At 40.8% G+C, this 20,572-nt stretch overlaps 1 protein-coding gene across 1 annotated transcript in view; it reads right to left on the bottom strand.

Annotated features, from left to right (window-relative positions):
- The window catches only part of RYR2 (ryanodine receptor 2), a 198,038-nt gene that overhangs the window by 158,100 nt on the left and 19,366 nt on the right, over window positions 1–20,572 (bottom strand). The window contains exon 3 of the mRNA XM_054713161.1: window positions 9,640–9,748. Within this exon, the coding sequence (XP_054569136.1) occupies window positions 9,640–9,748 (109 nt within the window). The remainder of the gene's footprint in view (window positions 1–9,639; window positions 9,749–20,572) is intronic.

Genomic DNA, 20,572 nt, shown 5'->3' with positions numbered 1-20,572 from the left:
ATTAATTAGCAATCAGAACTTCAAAGGCATTCGGCTGGAAATGCAGCAGGTACAGGAAATAATGATCCAACATATTCAGAAGCAAACATGAATATTTACCTAATTCTCAAGCCCAATAGGCCTCCTGATTTAGGAACGCTATTCTCCTCTAAGATCTATTTAATTAAAAAGGTCAATTTTAAATATAGCATTAACTACAAATCTCTCGTGAAATAGAAGTAAAATTTCTCTTACACCAATCTTTGTAGCATTACATAAAGTCTCACAATATAACAAAAGACATGCTTTGGTGGAAATCTTGGGCCTTAGCTAAGAATGCCTACCCTTGGTAAGCAAGCTCCTGGAAATGACCATGTATAAAAGGCAGCAAACAGAGTGATTATTTTTAAAACGCTGTGAAATGATATGAAAACACCAACTTCAATGTGCAGTGGACTAGTTTTGGAGCCTCAGAGAAATTCTATAGGTTCAGAGGTTCCTTATCACAGAGGCTTTTGGCTTCTCTCGTATTTTACATAGTCCTCAGAAAAACCTGTCCTAAGTCTTCCCCCAGCCTTCGAGTTTACAAACACACAATGGTTTAAGAAAGAACAGTTTACTCAATGGAAAAGCCTGGTTTTTATTATACATTTCTAAGTTGTTTAGCTGTTGCATAGAGTTCAAGTCCTCACTTTAAACACAGACCTATCAGAGCGATGAGTCTCTTTCTTTAGATACTGGGACAAAGGGAAGCAATTCAGTCATGTCTGGTGTAGTTACCATTCACTTTGCTACCGTCAAAAGGACAAATTTTTGTTTTTTTTATTTATTCTTTCCCTCCCCCCCAAAAAAAAACCCTCAAAGAAATATGAAATAATTTCCTTCTCATGTGTACCAGGAAGATAAGATATACCATATTTTTAGAGATTTCAATTATTAACAAAGACATTATATTATATCCTTCACTAGAGGCCTGGTGCATAACATTAGTGTATTCAGGGGGCTCCCGCAGGCCTAAGCCATCAGTCAGACATCCCCCGAGGGCTCCCAGACTGCGAGAGGGCACAGGCCGGACTGAGGGACCCCCACCCAGTGCACAAATTTCATGCACCAGGCTCTCTAGTATGATGTAATTCATTTCCCTACTCATACTACAGTTATACACACTAATATTTCTGTTCGGTAAACCACTGGCAGAAAAATAAAACAAAGTCTCCAAGCCATGGGTGTGTAAACAATCCCAGTTTTTATCTTTGGCCCTGGAATCTTGCTTTTATTTCTTCACTCCCACCAAAAAATAAAAAATAAAACACACTTATTGAGTATCTGATTCACAAAGCACCGACTCCATTCTGTCTGACCTGGAAGAGACTCCTGGCTGCTGGGCGCTCTCTGCGTTCACTCCACACAGTGTGACACAGTCACTCGGAGTGGCGGCTGGGTCTGCGGACTGAACAAAGGCAGTGAACTCCAGCGATGAAGTGTTCAGTGCTGTGGTTCACTGCTGCTTCCTCTGCGTCCCTGCTGTTACCTGTCGTTTCTCTCTCTCTCTCTCTCTCTCTCTCTATCTCTCTCTCTCTCTCTCTGCACCGCCTAATCTCATCGGGACACTTTTCCCTCTTGTGAGCAGAGGCGATCAGAAGAGACAACGGGAAACCCGTGCAACGTGCCCTTGGTGTTCTGCTCTCTGCCACAGTCCAAGGCTAGGTCTACGGCTTCCTATCCCAGCAAAGAACTCAGCTCCATGTGGCCTTAGCGCTAACGACCTCACATTCTCTCAGAACCACGTGAGCACAACTGGCCACCCGGCCAGTGCCAGCCTCCTGCCACCTGTCAGCACGTCCACGTGGCCTCGCAGATCCTCGGTCACCCTCAGGTCTCTGTCTTCCTCCTCAGCTCTGAGATCAGCTACAAAGAAGTCCAGCTTCTGAGAGCGCGGCTGCTGCACCGCTTCAGGTCCTCAAAGCGGGATCTGTGCGCACACGAGTGCACTTTTTCTAGGAAAAGGCTCTAACTTGCATCTGACTCACAAAGGCCCGCGCCTGGAGACGGGTTTCATTTCTCCCCGGGCTGGGGCCCTGGGCGGTGAAGGATGACTTAACAGGAAGTAGGCTGGGGCTCCAGCTGTTAACCTGCACTGGGCCCGGCAACTCGAACGTGCGGCTGCCTAATTCCAGAAGTTCATGTCCTCATTTCCTTCCCGAAATGTCCCTTCCCTCCCCCAGTGGGGAGGCAGAGCTCCACTAGCAGAAAAGACTTCTTAGAACTTTTCAGACCCTTCATTGTGGTTTAAAAATTCCATCTCTTTATCCCTCAAGCCAGCACATACTATTGGAAATCTGCTTCGTGTCATGGCAGGCACCGTCCTGGGTGTGAGAGCACACTCCTAGTCCTGCCCTCGTGGGTGGACACACTAAGGGGACGGGCGGTCTGGTAAAGAATAAAAATAAACACCTGTCGGAGGTATAGGTGCATGGTAGGAAACAGTGCTGGTTGGGGAGGCACCACTTGATAGAGATGGCTGAGAGACGGAAGTACGTTCTCAGATCAGACTAGAACCGTGGTCGGCAAAATGCGGCTCACGAGCCACATGTGGCTCTTTGGCCCCTTGAGTGTGGCTCTTCCACAAAATACCACGGCCTGGGCGAGTCTATTTTGAAGAAGTGGCATTAGAAGTTTAAGTTTAAAAAATTTGGCTCTCAAAAGAAATTTCAATCGTTGTACTGTTGATATTTGGCTCTGTTGACTAGTGAGTTTGCCGACCACTGGACTAGAATGTTTTAAGAAAATAAAGTTTGAACTTTAAGAGAATCAAAATTAAAGGTGGCTGACTCGATAAATGAGTATCTTTATATCACTGGTACATTCAGGAATAGTTTCTCACATAAATTTACCATCTGATTCATTTGCTATCAACTATTTATACTTAAAAATATTGCTTCATTTTAAACACAAAAAAATATGAGGAAGATGTCTAAATTGAATGATACGACTCAAATAAAATAATCTATCCATTTCAAGATTCATAATCTAAAACAGGTGTAACTGCGCCAGGTGATCAAATTACATGTTGATTAAATTGGCTTCCTTATTGAATTTGATGCTGATTCTCTGGAAAACACAACACTCCAATACACAGAAATACATCAGATCCGTAGCTTCAGAGCAGGAAGTCATCTTTCTAGAGACAGGAAGAGAGTAAAATAGAAGGTGGAGATTTCAACTCCAGACAAATGTCCACCTTCTAAGTGGTAGATAAATAGTGCTGCTCGGAGTATTTTAGCGATAAGCCCTGTAGGGGGCCATAATCGCATTCACCTTTTAAATCTCAGCCCCCGTTTCACACATGAAGGACAAGTAGATGGTTACATACGGAGGTTTGGACAAGATGCTAGCGACCCTGTCGGGTTAGTAAGTGTACTAATTTATTAGCATTTAGCGCCATTCCCAAAACAACACCCAGCTTATCCGGATCTCCTGCACAGCGGGGTGAACAGAACCCAGCTCCCAAAATAGAAAGTCGTCACAATGGATAGTTGGGAATTGCAGTTTCAATATAAATAGCTAGTGACATCATATTATCCACAGCATAAATGGACTAATCCCTTAGCTTCTCACGGTTTTGAACTGTTGAGGACATCAGGCATTGGGATGGGATGTATGCCTTTGTGGAGGGGAAGTAAGTAACTAGGCATTGGAAGAGCAATTATTTAGAGCGCCCTCCTCTGTACTCTCATTGAACCACCATCAAAGCATGTTTCACTCCCATTGCAGTGATTTATTTACCTTTTCTGTTCACTATTAAATTGCTAAGTTCCTCAAGAGCAAGAATGCATTCTTCTGTACCTCGGTGTCTCCAGCCCAGAATTCACGACAGCAGCTCAACACCCCTCTTTGGGATGAAAGCTGCATCCATCAGTTGGGTGAAGTAGGGACCCAGGTTTCCCGTGTCCCAGCCATGGAGACACTGAGCACAGACTCTGATGGCTCCTCCTAGATAAGGATGGCACTTCCTGGACCTAGTGTGGCACAAGAACCTGGAGGATCTCAAATCCGAATAAATATTTCATTAAGGCATAAGGATGTCACTTCCGTGTCTGCTTGGTATTGCTGCAAAAGATATTAGAAATTATCCAGCATTCATTTACACACATAACCATCTTTCTTCTTCTAAAAAGAGAACCTGGTTTTGTAGAGGTGCCCTGTCCTCTCCCTCCCCAAGCTCTGTGTCAGTGTGGTGGCCCATTTTCCCAGGCCAGTAAGCAATGCAGGCATGAGTAAGTGACCGTGGGCAGGAGGAGACGTCTACCAGGGAAATTTGGGGGAAAGTTCCTTACTCCCAAAAACAAAAATAAGCCAGCCAGCTCTTTTTGTGCCTCCAGATCATTTTCAATTGGGGTGTCATCCCTGGAACTGCAGCAGCCACGTTGTAACCATGAGGGAAGCGAGACTAAGAACCAAGCCAACAGCAGGGAGGACAGAGGGGAGGGCTGAAGAAAGTCGGAGCAGAGTCTCATCCATTACCCCGGACTCTTGTCCTCTGGACTTCGTGTCCTTATTTTTTTAAGCCAAAAATGAGTACGTTGTGAAAGTTGGTACAACAGTCTATAACATGATGCCATGGCGTAAAACTATGTTTATGTATAAGGCTCTAGATCAGCGGTTCTCAACCTGTGGGTCGCGACCCCTTTGGGGGTTGAACAACCCTTTCACAGAGGTCGCCTAAGACCATCGGAAAACACAGATATTTACATTACGATTCATAACAGTAGCAAAATTACAGTTATGAAGTAGCAACGAAAATAATGTTATGGCTGGGGGTCACCACAACATGAGGAACGGTATAAAGGGTCGCGGCATTGGGAAGGTTGAGAACCACTGCTCTAGATGGACACAAACACTCTTCTAGCGGGGGTTATCGTCAGGGAAAGGAGGTTATGAGGAAGGTAGTTTCCATTTGTCCTCTCCAATATTCCTGTTATGAGAGAAAAACACTGAAATGGTTCTGGGATTTAAACTGGAATTTAAGTATATTTTTATACTGTATGCATGGTAGGCACTAATTACCTTTTTCTCTCTTTTTTTTTTTTTCGTTAAGAAGAAAAGCCGTTTTTGTTTCGGGGGTGTTTTTTTTTTTTTTTTAAATGTTTTTATTGCTTTCATAGAGGAAGGGAGAGGGAGAGAGCTATAGAAACATCAATGATGAGAAGCATTGATCGGCTGCCTCCTGCACGCCCCCTACTGGGGGTGGAGCCTAAAACCTGGACATGTGCCCTGACCGGAATCCAAGCAGCAACCTTTTGGTGTATGGGATGAAGCTCAAACACTGAGCCACACCTGCCAGGCGACACTAATTACTTTTAACAGTACCATTAATCAAAGACTGAATGATTGTGATCCATCGATTGATTGACTGATTGGAGTCTGCCATGTCCCAGGCAGGCATTCTGTTGCAGCACAAGTAAAAACCGTGAGTGTGGTATCATTTTTCTTCACTAAATCGTAGCCCTTTTGGTCTTTGGTCTGGTCTCTTCAGAGGCAGACATCCACTGTCCCAACAGTATTGAAAAGTGTAATCACAGTTTTACATCCCAAATGTTTAATTCTGTATGTTAATGGAGACTGGTGTGCAGAGCGGTGACATATTTGAAACTGGATGAATAACACCAAGTGGTTAAGTAAACCTCACTCCTCCAGTGAGTCGTTCTCCCAGCCACCTGAGACCTACTTTTAATAACCTACAGGACACAGTCTATTTACATAAACCCCAAGCAAGGTTTGTCAAGCTTTCTACCCTCCACACTGCCCAATTCACGGTCATGAAGAGAAAACAAATGGAAAAAATCAATATCAACTCAGCCAGGTGGCTACATCATTAGCTCTTTTAATTCTGGATCCATGGCTTGTCTGCCCAAGAGCTTGAACAGTCTTTAAATATATTACTTTATTGATTTCAGAGAGGAAGGGGGAGAGAGAGAGATAGAAACATCAGTGAGAGAGAATCATCCATCAGCTGCCTCCTGCACACCCCCTACTGGGGACTGAGCTTGCAATCTGGGCATGTGCCCCAACTGGGAATCGAACCATGACCTCCTGGTTCATAGGTTGACACTCAATCACTGAGCCACGCCAGCTGGGCACAGCAGTCTTTTAGATGTGGTACCGCTGGACATGTGCCAAACACAAGAATAGGGTGGAATAGAAATATTAAGATCTACATTTGGAACTACCAATAAATACTAAAAACTCTTCAGGGAATAAACTCTTTCAAATGCAAAATGTATGGGAATCTATGAACCATATATATATGATAAACTGAACTTAATATTGATTGGTTTACAGGAAAACCAGGCTCCTGTCAAATCATGTACACTCTCAGTCCCTAACTCAACTTCTCTGATTTCTATTTGATTTTGTCAATAGCCTCTCACTGGAACTCTGTACTTCCACGGTGTAATTTAATGGCACCCAAAGCCGCTCAGGTCCCAATTCCCAGAACCAATGAGTATGTTACAGATCGCGTGCTGCTGGCTTTCAGGATGGGGCAGGGCCCAGCCAAGCATGTCACCTAGAAAAGGCCAGGAGCCAGGTCTCCCGAGGGCCCGTGAGGAACGCAGTCCTGCCCAGGGAGGCGGACTTAGATTTCTGAGCTCAAGAACTGTGAGCTAAATACACTGACGGTGTTTTCGGCCACCAAGTTGGTGGTACTTGTAACAGCAGCCATGAAACTAATTCGGGCGGCTTCTGACTGTCCTCTCCTGCTCTCCTTTGACCTCTCAGGCCACTTGCCTGTGACCTCGTCCTCCTCTCCCTCTGTGGCAATAGTGACACTGCTCTGCTCCCTTTACTGGACACTCATAACGAAGAGCTTAAAAAGCACAGACGTTAGAACCCATGGACCCGATTCCGCCCTGTTCCACTGCTTGCTGGCTCCAGAGCCTACCAGATAATCCAGCTTTCAGGTCTAGAAGAGTTGAGCCTACCTCTCACTCCTGTAAGTATTCAAATGAAGTAAAACATAATTTACCAAGCTGGAGATGACAACTTGCATGATGAAGGACATGCTATAGATTCCCGTAATGAATTCCAAGGAGAGGCTAGTGACTTAAGAGGCTTCAGGACTAAGGACACGGATACCTATGGAGTCCAGAGACAGGATTGTGACAAGGGCCAGCAGCATCCACTGGTCAACTGTAATCAGACCTGCTATTTAACCATTTGCACTTGAATAATTAAGATGGCTGTTGTAGCCTGGCCAGTATTGCTCAGTGGTTAAGCACTGACCCATGCACCAAGAGGTCAGTGGTTGGATTCCTGGTCAGGGCACACGCTGGGGATTGCGGGCTCACGTCTCAGCAGGGGTGTGCAGGAGGCAGACGATCAATGTTTCTCTCTCATCGATGTTTCTATCTCTCTCTACTTCTCCCTTCCTCTCTCTAAAAATCAATAAAAAACGTATTTTTAAAAGATGGTTGTTGTAGGGAAACAGTCTTGGCTCCAAGTCTCCAGTGTCCCTCCCCCTGCCCACCCCAGGCCTTTCTAAATCAGACCACCCTAGAACCTCTCAAGGACCTTGCCTCCAACATCGTGGCTGACTGGGGTCCACTCTCATTAACTGATGCTTGTGCCAAACTAATGGTGAAATATTCTGAATACCATTTCTGGGTATAATCAAAACTCTGCATCTGAGAGAGAACCTTTCTTTGCCCAAAATAGAGTACCCCTTTGAGTTATCTGACGGTGGTTTCCCCCTAACAGTTAGTGGTCTAAAAGTGAGAGTCAGCTCAGTGGGTACATGCCTTCCCGTAGCAGGTTCCTCTCCATTTTTACTAGTATGTTCTAATTGGTGTCTCATGGTAGCTATGTTGGGCTTTATAAAATGGTATTCCACCCATCACATAAATTACCACCTTCTCTCTGACAGAAACTTTCTAGATGGATTGCAACTCAAAATAAGACTCAGCTAAATAAAATTATTTTGGGGAGTGCGGTCCAGAAAGTCTTACTAATAAATATTTTTAAAGCATAAATTTTAAAACAGTATTTCCAAAACTTCATATATACACAGGAAATTTAAGAGCTTGCCTAGTTCAACTCCAGGACTCTGGGGGTATAATACATATTTTCAAAAATTCAAATTGAGAAACAGCTGCTTAGCAATATCAAAATTAAATTTATGGCAATGTAGTCGTAAGTTGGTATCTACAAAGACAAGTGAAATGACAATGTACTTTCCTAGATGCTCATGCAAAAGAAAACTGATTTTTTTTTTCTTCGTAAAGATAGACTTCAATTTCAAAGCTGAGATACATGAATAATGTTTAAAAATCAGGAGGGGTTACTACAGGTAGAAACAAACTAGTCAAATTGAAAAATATTTTTACTCCTCTACAATTTAAGCCTACTCCAAAAGCTTTGTGTTAAAGAATAGGAAACATTTTTAAACTGTATATAATTTAATATAGTAATTTCAGATTTTGTTGTAACCAAAACTAAACTTGGAAAATTTAACTGTACATTTAATAAAATAAGCTTTTAATCTAACATAAAATAAAAATCACTTAAAAATCATAAAAATAAGCATCTCTTCCATACTTAGTAGTATACTATAAAATTTTAAATTAATTTACAATTAATGCACAAACCAATAAAAATCCTAAACTGTATGATACTAAAAATTTTTAAAGTAGGCTAGTGGAAATACCTTACTTCATAATTGATCGCTCATTTTCTGAACAGTGTACTATCATTTTTAAATCTCTTCACTTATCAAAACCTGAACAATGATTAACAACAAAGGCAACACATAGACAAATAATAGCCAAAAGAAATGTTCAGTTCCTTGCCTGGAAATAGCGTAGTTTATTAAACCACGCCCTGCGGTAATTATAGCACACACAAAAACAAAACCCAAAAGTTTGACCATTCAGCCTCCTGCTTAATTCTAAACCTTAAAGAATTGACTAAGATTGGGTAGTACCCAGACATTAGTTATAGTAACCCACAGCATGGAAAGTAATTTAAATTACCAAATAAGCTTTAAAAGAACATTTCTGCACTAGGAGACAGAATAAGAATTTCAATTTGCAAAAGAAAATGACTAACTGCAAACTACAGTCAACTAAAGCTGCATCACCATAATTTCATTGCTTAAAATATATGAGAGCCATGAAATTTTACTGGCCATAAAGAAGCTTAGAGCAAAGTACATTGATAGATATTTTTGAAAATGAAATAAAGATTATTGACAAGAGGGTCAATGGGGGGGGGGAAGGGAAACATATGTAATACTTTCAACAATAAAGAATAATGTTTTAAGAAGATTAATGACAAATTAAAATAATAAGAGCTCTGAAGATAGAAGAAACACACAAATGCTCAAAGAAAGATACTGTTTTAAACCAAAGATATAAGAATGAGGTTAAAAGATATGGATCATCTTGAAAATCGATTTTTTTTTAAGTTCTTAAAGACATCACAGATCTGCTAGATCAAGATGAAAGTCAACCTTAAGGAAATCATAAGTAAAAGGCATTGACTTATTTCAGCAAAAACAAAATCTCCAATATCTGTGAAATAAATCATTCATATAGTGGCCAGGTTCTTTAAAATACTGCATCTATAAAAAATACTGCATATATAAATACATAAATTAAATACTTGCCCCTTCTGACTTCTCCATCGTGTTCGCCAGCATCTCCTGTAGGGCCCGGACAGAGAGGGACTGTTCCAGCACAAAGGTGCAGATGGAGAGGTCTGGGGGGACATTCTGTGTGGAAAGAGGGAAAGCAACCATCATCATCACCATCTTAACCATTATCACCATCACCACCTTCACCAACACCCCATTATCACCATCACCACTACCACCACCATCACTACCACCCTCACCACCACCACCACCATTACCACCATCATCATCACCACCATCACCACTACCACCAACACAACCATCATTACCATCATCACTACCACCATCTTCACCATCACCAACACCACCACCACCACCATCATGATCTCTACACCATCATCACAGTTATTACCATCACCACCTTCACCAACACCCCATTATCACCACCATCACCACTACCACCACCATCACCAACACCATCACCAACACCCTCACCACCACCACCACCACCACCACCACCATTACCACCATCATTATCACTACCATCACCACTACCACCATCATCACCACCACCATCACCACTAATACCAACACAACCATCATTACCATCATCACTACCACCATCTTCACCATCACCAACACCACCACCACCACCATCATGATCTCTACACCATCATCACAGTTATTACCATCACCACCTTCACCAACACCCCATTATCACCACCATCACCACTACCACCACCATCACCAACACCATCACCAACACCCTCACCACCACCACCACCATTACCACCATCATTATCACTACCATCACCACTACCACCATCACCACTAATACCAACACAACCATCATTACCATCATCACTACCACCATCTTCGCCATCACCAACACCACCACCACCACCATCATGATCTCTCCACCATCATCAGTTATTACCATCACCACCACCACCATCTTCATTACCATCATCAAGCATCCAGACCCAATTTACCTTATGATACTTCAAGTTTTTTCATATAAAAAGAGTACTTATCAACTCTTTAATATGTGCTCCCAAATCATTCCATATACATCATCTATACTTAATCCATTTTTTTGTTTATATGTAGCAATAGCTACAATTTTAGTACCAATCTGACAGGCACTGCACTCAGAGCTTCACCAATAACTCCTGAGGTCATCTGTTGTAAGGATTACCATCATTGTGTGGACCGAAAACGGAAGTTAGGTTACTTTTCCAGTCACAATTACTGCATTTTTCAAGCCAGGGTTAAGAAGCCACATTTCTCTAACTCTCCAGCTTCCATTTCTCACCTACAAAGCAGTCAGCTGATAAAAAATTAGGACTTCAAATTAATAATGAAGTTAAGCAAATATAAAATCAAATTGATATAAAATACTCATTTACATTGGTTTTTCCTTATCCACAAAGATAATGATTAGTTTGTTTTATTCAAGTTGGATATTATATTTGGCCTCTAACTTGGAATATTGTCATTTGCCTTCTGTTCTGTGTGGTGCTTTATTTTCTCATTCATTTTTTCCCTTCTCTTTCCTTCCCTTAAACTTCCACTCTAAACAATACCCCATATATGCTGAAAATCCCCAAAGGTAACTACCAATTTACTTTATGGTGAAGGAAACAGGCAGGATGAGATAGTTAGAGAAAACTATCTCCATAGGGATCAAATACATTATTATGTGTATCTGCTTTTGCTTTAGAGAAGCAGAGTCCAGTGAGCAACCAACTGAGTATGGAAAAATAGAATTTTCATAGTAGAAGGACATTATAAATCCATTAAACACAAATTCTAGCAAGACTGTGTCTTCATAAAAAGAGAATTAGGAAGATAAATGTGATAACCTGATGCAATGCATCAAAATGACAATTTATAGGGTTTATTAATGTAGTTGACTGAAACTGCCATTCGAGTGATTTTTCTCAGCAGAGAATGATGCTTCATCGTTTCAAGGAAAGATTAAGTAAGAGGGTGCCAATACTAAAATCAACATTATTTTATGGATGAAAGCAGCATATAATCGGGGCACTCAGCTTCCTCATACCCCCCACAGCTTCCTGGAGGCCGTGTTTTGTTCTGTTTTGAATGAACTGTCCTTCTCTGGATTCCTCTACCCTCCCATCATGGGCTGCTGAGCTCCTGTCCCATCATCAAAGCAAGAAGCCTGCCTCACTCTCACTGGCTATTGTCATTTCTAACCTTTGGCGTCCATCCCTGAAAATGTGATAATGACTGTACCATTTTCACAGGGCTGTTGTGAAAATAAGGGAGATAATATAAGTAAAGAGCAATTAGAGTCCAGACCGTAACAAGAACTCAACGTAAGTGAGCCGTTCTCATTAGCTAGTTTTGCATGTTGTCGTTTCTCTCCATCTGTGGCATTTATGAAGTACTATCACTTCTCAAAAGTGATTCTTAAGTGGATTCTATTTTGGAGAAATGGTGTTTGTGACCACAAATCAACCATTATCCACCTGTTCAGAGCATCCAAAATGTTCTAGTATTTTCTAGAAAAGGCACTTTCTGGAAATATTTAAAAGTTTACATACTGCGTGTATTTATACTGTTTTGTGCCACACTTTGATCAAACTGTTCAAGTCTGATCTCTATAATATATTTATTTTAAAGATGCCTGAAAACCACAGGGATCTGAAATAAATTACTTCTGCCAAGCTAACTGCATTTTGCCACAGAATGACATACGTTACGTGTATTTTTCCAGCCCGTGGGTGTGAGCGGGAATGAAGGGACACAGGATGCACAAAGACACTTCTGTCTCTCGGAGGAACAGTTTGTCTCGAAACCCATTGTCTTCTGGCCCATCTTTGTCACTGTCTTTCGCTCCCATAGCGTCCAGAACACACATAAATGTAAGAGAAAAGCTGAGGCAGTAAAACAATACCTTTTACTCCTTTCAGGAAAACTTGAAACAATACAAATCAGAGAATCATAGTATGTTTGTTTTGCTCTGAAGAAAAATGGTCCATTTTTTTAAATTTTCTTTTATTGTTTAAAGTATTACAAAGTGCATGTGTCCCTTTTTTCCCCATTGACCTTCTCCCGGCCTCCCCTAACACCCCCACACTCCCACGGCACATACCCTTCCCTCCCTCCACACCAGTGTCTTGTGTCCATTGGTTATGCTTACATGCATGCATACAAGTCCTTCGGTTGATCTCTTACCTCCCCTCCTGTTTTTTCTTGATTGATTTGAGAGAAACACCGATTTGTCGTCCCACTTATTTGTGCAGTCATTGGCTGCTTCCCCAGGGTGCCCCAACCAGGGATCAAACCCACAACCTTGGCATAACGGGATGACACTCCAACCAACCAAGCTACCCGGCCAGAGCAGTCTGGTTCTTTTAAGCAACAGACTCATTACCGTAATGTGCTACCTTTTCAAGTAAACTACTAAAAGTATTCCTTAATTTAGATACATATTCCTTCAAATGACCTGGAAATTTTTATAGTACACCACACCATAGCATTTATGTTAAGCCTTTGTTCTCACCTCCCCAGAATAAACTTGTCAGTTAAAAATAAAGGATCTCGTTTCATTAATCAAAGACCAACTAAAAAACCCCAACGAGGAAACCAAAATGAGCCCTAACAAAGTACAACATTCTATAAACCTCTGTAACACGAGCTCAGATTTGAAAGCATTTGCAAGTTTTCATCTTTTCCTTAATCCTAACTTTTTTTCTCAAGACTTATTACTGAGAAACTTAATTTTTAGAACTTCAATTTGGAAGAACTTCACTCTCCCTTACAAAGAGTGAGCTCCCAAATCACAGGACCCTACATGTTGCATGCTTTCTATGACGGGTACGTTAGAGGCCACTAATGGATTTTAAGTAATGTGGATATGATTTCTGAAGATAAACATGTTAAAATAAAGCAAACCTGTAATATTTTGATGATGGTCTAAAACTCTAATTTATGTAGTCTGAAGGAAACCTTAATAGGGTAGAACATTAAAAAAAATAAAAATTATCCACACAGAATTCAACTGCATTATATCAAGCTCCTCTATTGCAGGAAATTAAATAGATTCATACACACCCATTCCATTCACATGGAGGTTACTAACCTGGCAAAAACACTGCATCTTCACAGGAGTAAACTCTTTGGTGATAAAATTACAGGCTTCTAGATCTTTTTTAAAAAATAAATTATTGGATTTAAAGAGGGAAGAAGGGACAGGGAGAGAGAACCATCGATATGAGACACATCAATTGGCTGCCTCCTGCACATACCTGACCAGGGATCAAACCTGCAACCTGGGTATGTGCCAACCAGGAATCAAACCTGTGACCCCTCAGTCCATGGAATACTGCTTCAACCAAGCACACCGGCCAGGGAACACTTCTAAATCTTTTATTTCGCAAATACCATAGTATAATTCAATGTTCGATGCCAGGTTTAATCCTAGTAAAGAGACTTAATAATAAAATCACCCCTTAAAATAACCACCCGTCTCTTTTCTCCAAGCTGCTGTCATGAATATATTTGGCACGATTTTAGCCCCGTTTCCTTAGCCGATGTTCACACCTGTCGGTGCTAAAAGAACCAAGGCTCTAGTTGAGTGCTTGGTGCCTACTGAAATGCACCTTCGTTAGACCATCTCTGCTGCATGGATCAACTTCACTTCCTTTATGACCGAGCACCAGGCCATAAAGACAAGTGAAAAGTGAGCAATAGACTGGACAGGAACCTCAGACAGCCCCCATCTCTGTCCCACAGACCATTCTCGTCTTACGTATTAAACTCCTCAAACTTTTTCAGTTTGTGATATACCTGTAACACTAACCAACTTCAACAGCTCACACTGAATTGATATATGCTCATTAAAACCAACACCGTATTTCTCACAGCATACTCAATACGGTTTCCCAATATCATGTAGCCAGTTTTATGATTTTCTTTATTTTCTCAAAGACATGCGACTTTGGGTGTTCCACTATTAAAGAAGTCACAGTAAGAAGCTCCTAAATATTGTTCAGGGACATTGCAATCATGATACTCAAACTTCACGTTCTCAATGATCTTAAGCATCATATAAACCGCAGTTAGTCCTGGGAGGAACAGCTCTGGTATCTGTGTAAACGCCGTGGGAATGGAGTAGACCCCAGGGTGAAAGCACCAAGTGTTACGGGAGCCATGAACTCAACAAAATGTGACCAAAGATGGAAAGCAGGAAAGAAATGCAAACGAGCTTAATAACTAAGACCAAAAAAAATAACTAAGACAAATGACAAAGTTCAAAAAGCAAATGAACCAATATGTACACATATAGAGGCTAACATCCTACCGAAATATTCGTGACAGCAGTTTCGGAACTATTATAGAAGTTCTATTTCTGTTCCAGGTGACTTTCTCACCATTACACTATGAAAATCTAGACCAGCATTCCTTGATGCTTTTCAGTTGAAGAAAAAAATAAAATAAAATAAAATGAAAAATAAATAAAACTTTTTAAAAAGGAAGAAAAAACCTGTAAATTCCTTACTGATTCAACTGCTTCTTTCATGCTGAGGACAGTTTATCATGTTGGAGTTAGAAAGAACTAGGTTAGAATCCTGGCTCTGCTTCTCAGTTGCTGTGTGACCTTGGGAAAGTCACCTAAACTCTCTGAACTTCACCTTCTTCCTAATGATGTGAAGAGCAAGTGAAAGAATGCCCTGTGACACCCAGCAGAGTCTCTGATACCTGTAAAAAGCTGTGCATGTTGTTATTCTAAAGCTGTTAAGGTAGAAAAGGAAACATTGGCTCGAGTCCAGTAAAGTAGACAAAATATTATCATATGTAGGGAACATGGAGTAGAAAATAAACTGAATATGACTCACTGAGTATTGCTGTTTTCTTAGATATGAGTTATGAGAGTACTGAGGTATAAACATGCATCTCATAGGGGTTAAAATGATCTCTCCACTGATTAAACGGTGTGTTTGTATTGTAACGAGTTACCTCATTAAGGCAGAATGGTAGAGAAGAAATGATGCTCTAGAACTTGGCCCAAATTTTAGTCTTGACTTTACCATTTAAGGACAAACTTTTAAGTTATGTAACTTCAATGCCCCAATTACCTCAAGAAGAAACACGCAGAGGGATAAAATCATTTCTAACATAGCTTCAAGTTCGTTTTTCAAACAGCATACATCGTGACACCCTGCTTGCTCTGGCCACATGCTGTTAAGATCTGTTTCTGCAGTTTTTAATGCAACAAAAACAATTTAAATATTGAAAACAAAAACACACTCAGAAAAGTTAAAGCATTGGGGGAAGGATGTTTATCGTACAAAAGGCTGACTAATGAATTTAAATGTCAATCATATAAAGTGTAACCAGGAAAACAATGTTGAATAATTATTCTCCATTTTCATTACTTCAAAGTTAAACTATTTAAATGTCTTCAAATGTTTGGATGCACATAAACTTGCTGTTATAAAAGGATTAAATAATGGAATAATTCATAGCCTCTTCATACTCAAAAATTTTAAAATAATGCTAGATTACTATCATTGTTAACTTATTTGACTAATCTAAAGGATTAAAAAACGTAAAATCATGTCATGTGTGTTTAACAGACACATGAATTACCTTTCTTTTTTTTTCTTTAATCTTTTATGGGAATTTATTTAATGCAACCACTATTTTAATATCACCAATAAAATTAAAACAGGTATATCTCAAGCGAGAGTTATAGAGTGGACATACATTGATAGTCTGTACAATGTAACCTTACAGTAGAAAATGGAATCTCCTTTAGCTCACACTCCATATATTTAAATTTTGGGACAGGACTCCAGACTTAATTGGGCTGATTTTAGCATGGTAAACAGATGTTAAGGTAATTACTAAAATGCCATTTAATAAATACCTTAAGTTTCTCTTCTCTGTTTCATTGTGAGGTATTAGTTTCCTCATCTACATTCACACTGTCCTGCTTATTAGTGCAGCGTCAGTAAAACAGTAGGTAAGCGACATTTTCCACCCTAACCGGTTTGGCTCAATAGATAAAGTGTTGGCCTGAGGACTCAAGGGTCCCAGGTTTACCCAGTAGGGAGTGTGCAGGAGGCAGCTGATTGATGTTTCTCTCTCACTGATGTTTCTAACTCTCTATCCCTTTCCCTTACCCTCTGTAAAAAATCAATAAAATATATATATTTTTAAGAGACATTTTTCCATTTATTGATAACATTTTCTCTAGATTATGGCTGAAGTTTTCAGAATGAACCCAAACCAACATCTCCTGGGCCCTCAGTTTTATTGCAAAAGTATCATATATTCTAAAGTATGTATGCAAAGAAATGCATGTTTTAAAACGAACACCCATGAATCCATCAAGCAGGTAAAAAATTAAATTATGAGTAATTCATAAAGTCCCTGTGTTCCTCCACCCAACAACAGTCCTTGCTTTTCTTCATACATTTATCACAAATTTATGAAACTCACATTATTATTTAAACTTGCTGGGTTTTGCCCATTATATAATTATAAAGTCTGAAATTTCTTTTTGGTGGTGCAATATTACATTTTTAGATTGATCCATGTTGATCTGAATACCTGTATTTCATTCATTTTTACTGCTATAGAGTAACCAATCCATTGGATAACCATAAACTATAGTTCAATGTACTTAGTCTGATATTGTTCCAATTTTTTCTTATCAATAATATGGCAACAAATATTGTTTCCTTGTGCAAAAAATTCATTAGGATATGTACCTGAGTGAAAACTCTATATTATAGTGTATGCACATCTTCAAGTTTACTAAATTATTACCATTTTCCAGCATACATTTCTATCAGAATTGGGCAAAAATTCCTATTGCTCCACATTCTCACCAATAAATAGTATTGTTAATCTGTGAAATACTTCACTGTGCCTTTAATTTTTATTTCCCCAATTAATAATGGGGCTGATAATGTTTTCCTATTATAATGGTCCATTTGTACTTCCTCTGCTGTGAAATGTCTATTCATCTGTACCCATCATTTCTTCTGTCTTATTTGTCATTCTCATATTGGTTGACAGAATACTCTGTATATTCTGGATATTTCCAGGCCTTCAATTTTATGTTTGGGGGGATTTTTTTGCTTGTTTGTTTTTTGTGTGTGTGTGTTTTTTTGTTAATCCTCACCAGAAGATATTTATTTTTACAGAGTGGAAGGGAGAGAGGGACAGAGAGAGAGAGAAATATCAATGTGAGAGAGACACATCAGTTGGCTCCTGCACAAGTCCCGACAGGGGCCGGGATCAAACCTGCAAACCAGGTACGTGTCCTTGACCAGGAATCAAACCAGCGAACCTTTGCTTCACAGGCTGATGCTCTAACCACTGAGCACACAGACCAGGGCTCAATTTTATGCTTTAGTATGCAACAAACCAAATAATAAAATTGGGTTTTTCTTTTTGCTTTGTTGACCAACCAGATTTTCATAAAGTGTATGGCTCTTTACTGGGTATATCTCTACATAAGAATAATATGTATCTAAATAAATACCTAGAGAAAACCTTCCTCACTTTTATTTTGAACACTTGACCCAATTCCCCCACACCTAGAAGTGAAAGGTGGCATGAGGAAGCAGCCGAGCTTGGGTGCTCGAACACATCTATTCACAGCCGCCTTGAAACCAAAAGCGCAAGTGACAGGACATATAGGCATCTGTGTGTCCTGAGCTCACACAGACTAACCGGAGTGGGGTCATTCTCTTTCCTAACGGCAGCTACATCTGAGAAGCTTTATGTATTTCCAGTGGACTTCAGATCTTCATACGATGCTCAAACAATTCTTAGGGCGGAGGACACTTCAGAACTAAGTCAGGAGACGAAGGAACTTGCCCAAAACAGGGCAAGCTTGGCGGCAAGTCCAGGCCCCTGCCCTTGGTCAGGGATGCTTCTCACCATCACGCTGCCTTCCAAGGTAAGGAGGAGAGGCTGCCAAGGCTGGGGGACGCATCCTTTTAAAGTCTGACTCCTCCATGTAGTCAGCTTGTACCTAATGCTTATAAAGGATTATGTTGTTCTCAGAAAGAATTCTAGTGTGAACGAGGGCCGTGACAGGTGCTAAAATAGAATTAGACAGCAGTCATCTGCGCTCCCTCCCCCCCCCCCCCCCCCACCCCATACACACACTATTCATTCCCTACTAAGTCAAGACTTCCCTGTCCGGCTGGTGTGGCTCAGTGGTTGAGCATCGACCTATGAATCAGGAGGTCAGGGTTTGATTCCTAGTCAGGGCACATGCCCAGGCTGTGGGCTCGATCCCCAGTGTGGGGTGTGCAGGAGGCAGCCAATCAGTGATTCTCTCTCATCATTGATTTTTCTATCTCCTCTCCTCTTTCTCCCTCTCTGAAATCAGTGTGTGTGTGTGTGTGTGTGTGTGTGTGTGTGTGTGTGTGTGTAAAATAAAATAAAATAAAATAAATTTTTAAAGATTCCCCCTAAACCCAAATCTCTTACCCATCACAGAAAATTCACACAAAACGTGGCTATGGTGGTGGGACTCATTGGATTATCTGAGAACTAGGAACATGGCACTTGGATTTGGCCCTGGGGTCTATGTTCTCCAGCACTGTGGTGACGCTGCCAAGCAGAGCACTCACTACCCTTCTCACTTTGCATGCCCGGAACACTCCTCACAGTCCAACCTCCACTCCTACGTCAGGCCCCACCTCGGGGCCACCTCCGCTCAGAAACTTCCCTGCTGCCCACCTCAGAGTGGCGCTGCCCTCCTCTGAGGGACTCCCCCTGCACTGAAGGGCCCACCACTGGACTTCATGAAGTAAACATCGCACCTCTGGGTGTTTATGTTCCTTTTCTCTCCAGTGGGAGCCTGAGTTGACATTTTTCAAGAAAGAGGATATTTTAGTCAGAAAATGCCTGTTAAGCATTTTATAAGTAATGCTGTCTGATCAATAATTTAATTTAAACAAAATAAATAGTAGTGTAAAGTTCTTTATTAAGTACTGTAAATCAATATTTCAATGCCAAGAGAGTTGTGCTGGGAGAGAAAAACCTTAGCATTTTATTTTGTATCAACTTTGTCAACAATTATTTATAGTTTTTAATTATTTTTCAGGAAAGCATGTGAATCTTTTAAATTATGCATGAGTGTACTAACAAAAATGTATCCTTTACATAAAGCAGTAAATTAATTATTACTGAAAAATGCAGTGTACCAAGTCTGCTATCCATCTATATAGGATTAAGCATTACTAGAGTCACAAGTATAAATACTTCTTCTGGTAACATTAATTTCTTGAAACAGAAAGACTGTGCAGTCTTTAGAAAGTACAGAATTTTTAAAAGGCCAAATAAATTAGTTAACTGTCAAACTAGATACATCAATATTAATTAAGTCATTGGTCCAAAGAAGGAAAATTCGGTTAAAATCAACCAACATTTATTGATCATCTACTTCCTTCAAAAATGTATCATGTACCTGACATACAAGATGAACAAGATGGTGCCTCTGTCTGCAGGTGTTTCCATGATCATTTCATCATAATTTCAGAAAGTCAACGTGCCCTGGCTGGTGCGGCTCAGTTGGTTGGGCAACCCCCATGCGTGGAGAGATCGCTGATTCGATTCCTGGTCAGGGCACATGAGCACATGCCGAGGTTGCAGGTCCTATCCCTGCCCCAGGTCGGGACCAGGTTGGGGGGCAACCAATCCATGTGTCCCCTCCTTCCCTCCCACTCGCTCTAAAATCAATGGAAAAATATCTTCACTCCTTGGGTGAGGGGGGAAATAATTGTTCTTTAAAGCAAACATAAAGGGACATGGGATTCTGCAACAAGAAACGCAGTGTAGGAATTGTGCTTATCAGAAAGAGAGGGAAGGAGGGAGGGAGGGAGGGAGGGAGGGAGGGAGGGAGGGAGGGAGGGAGGGAAGGAGGGAGGGAAGGAAAGAGGGAGGGAGGGAGAGAGCAAAAAC

This window comes from Eptesicus fuscus, chromosome 24 (assembly GCF_027574615.1).
Source record: "Eptesicus fuscus isolate TK198812 chromosome 24, DD_ASM_mEF_20220401, whole genome shotgun sequence".
Classification (NCBI taxonomy): domain Eukaryota; kingdom Metazoa; phylum Chordata; class Mammalia; order Chiroptera; family Vespertilionidae; genus Eptesicus; species Eptesicus fuscus.
The sequence above is the reverse complement of the archived record's forward strand: the minus strand, read 5'-3'. Positions and strand labels throughout refer to the sequence as shown.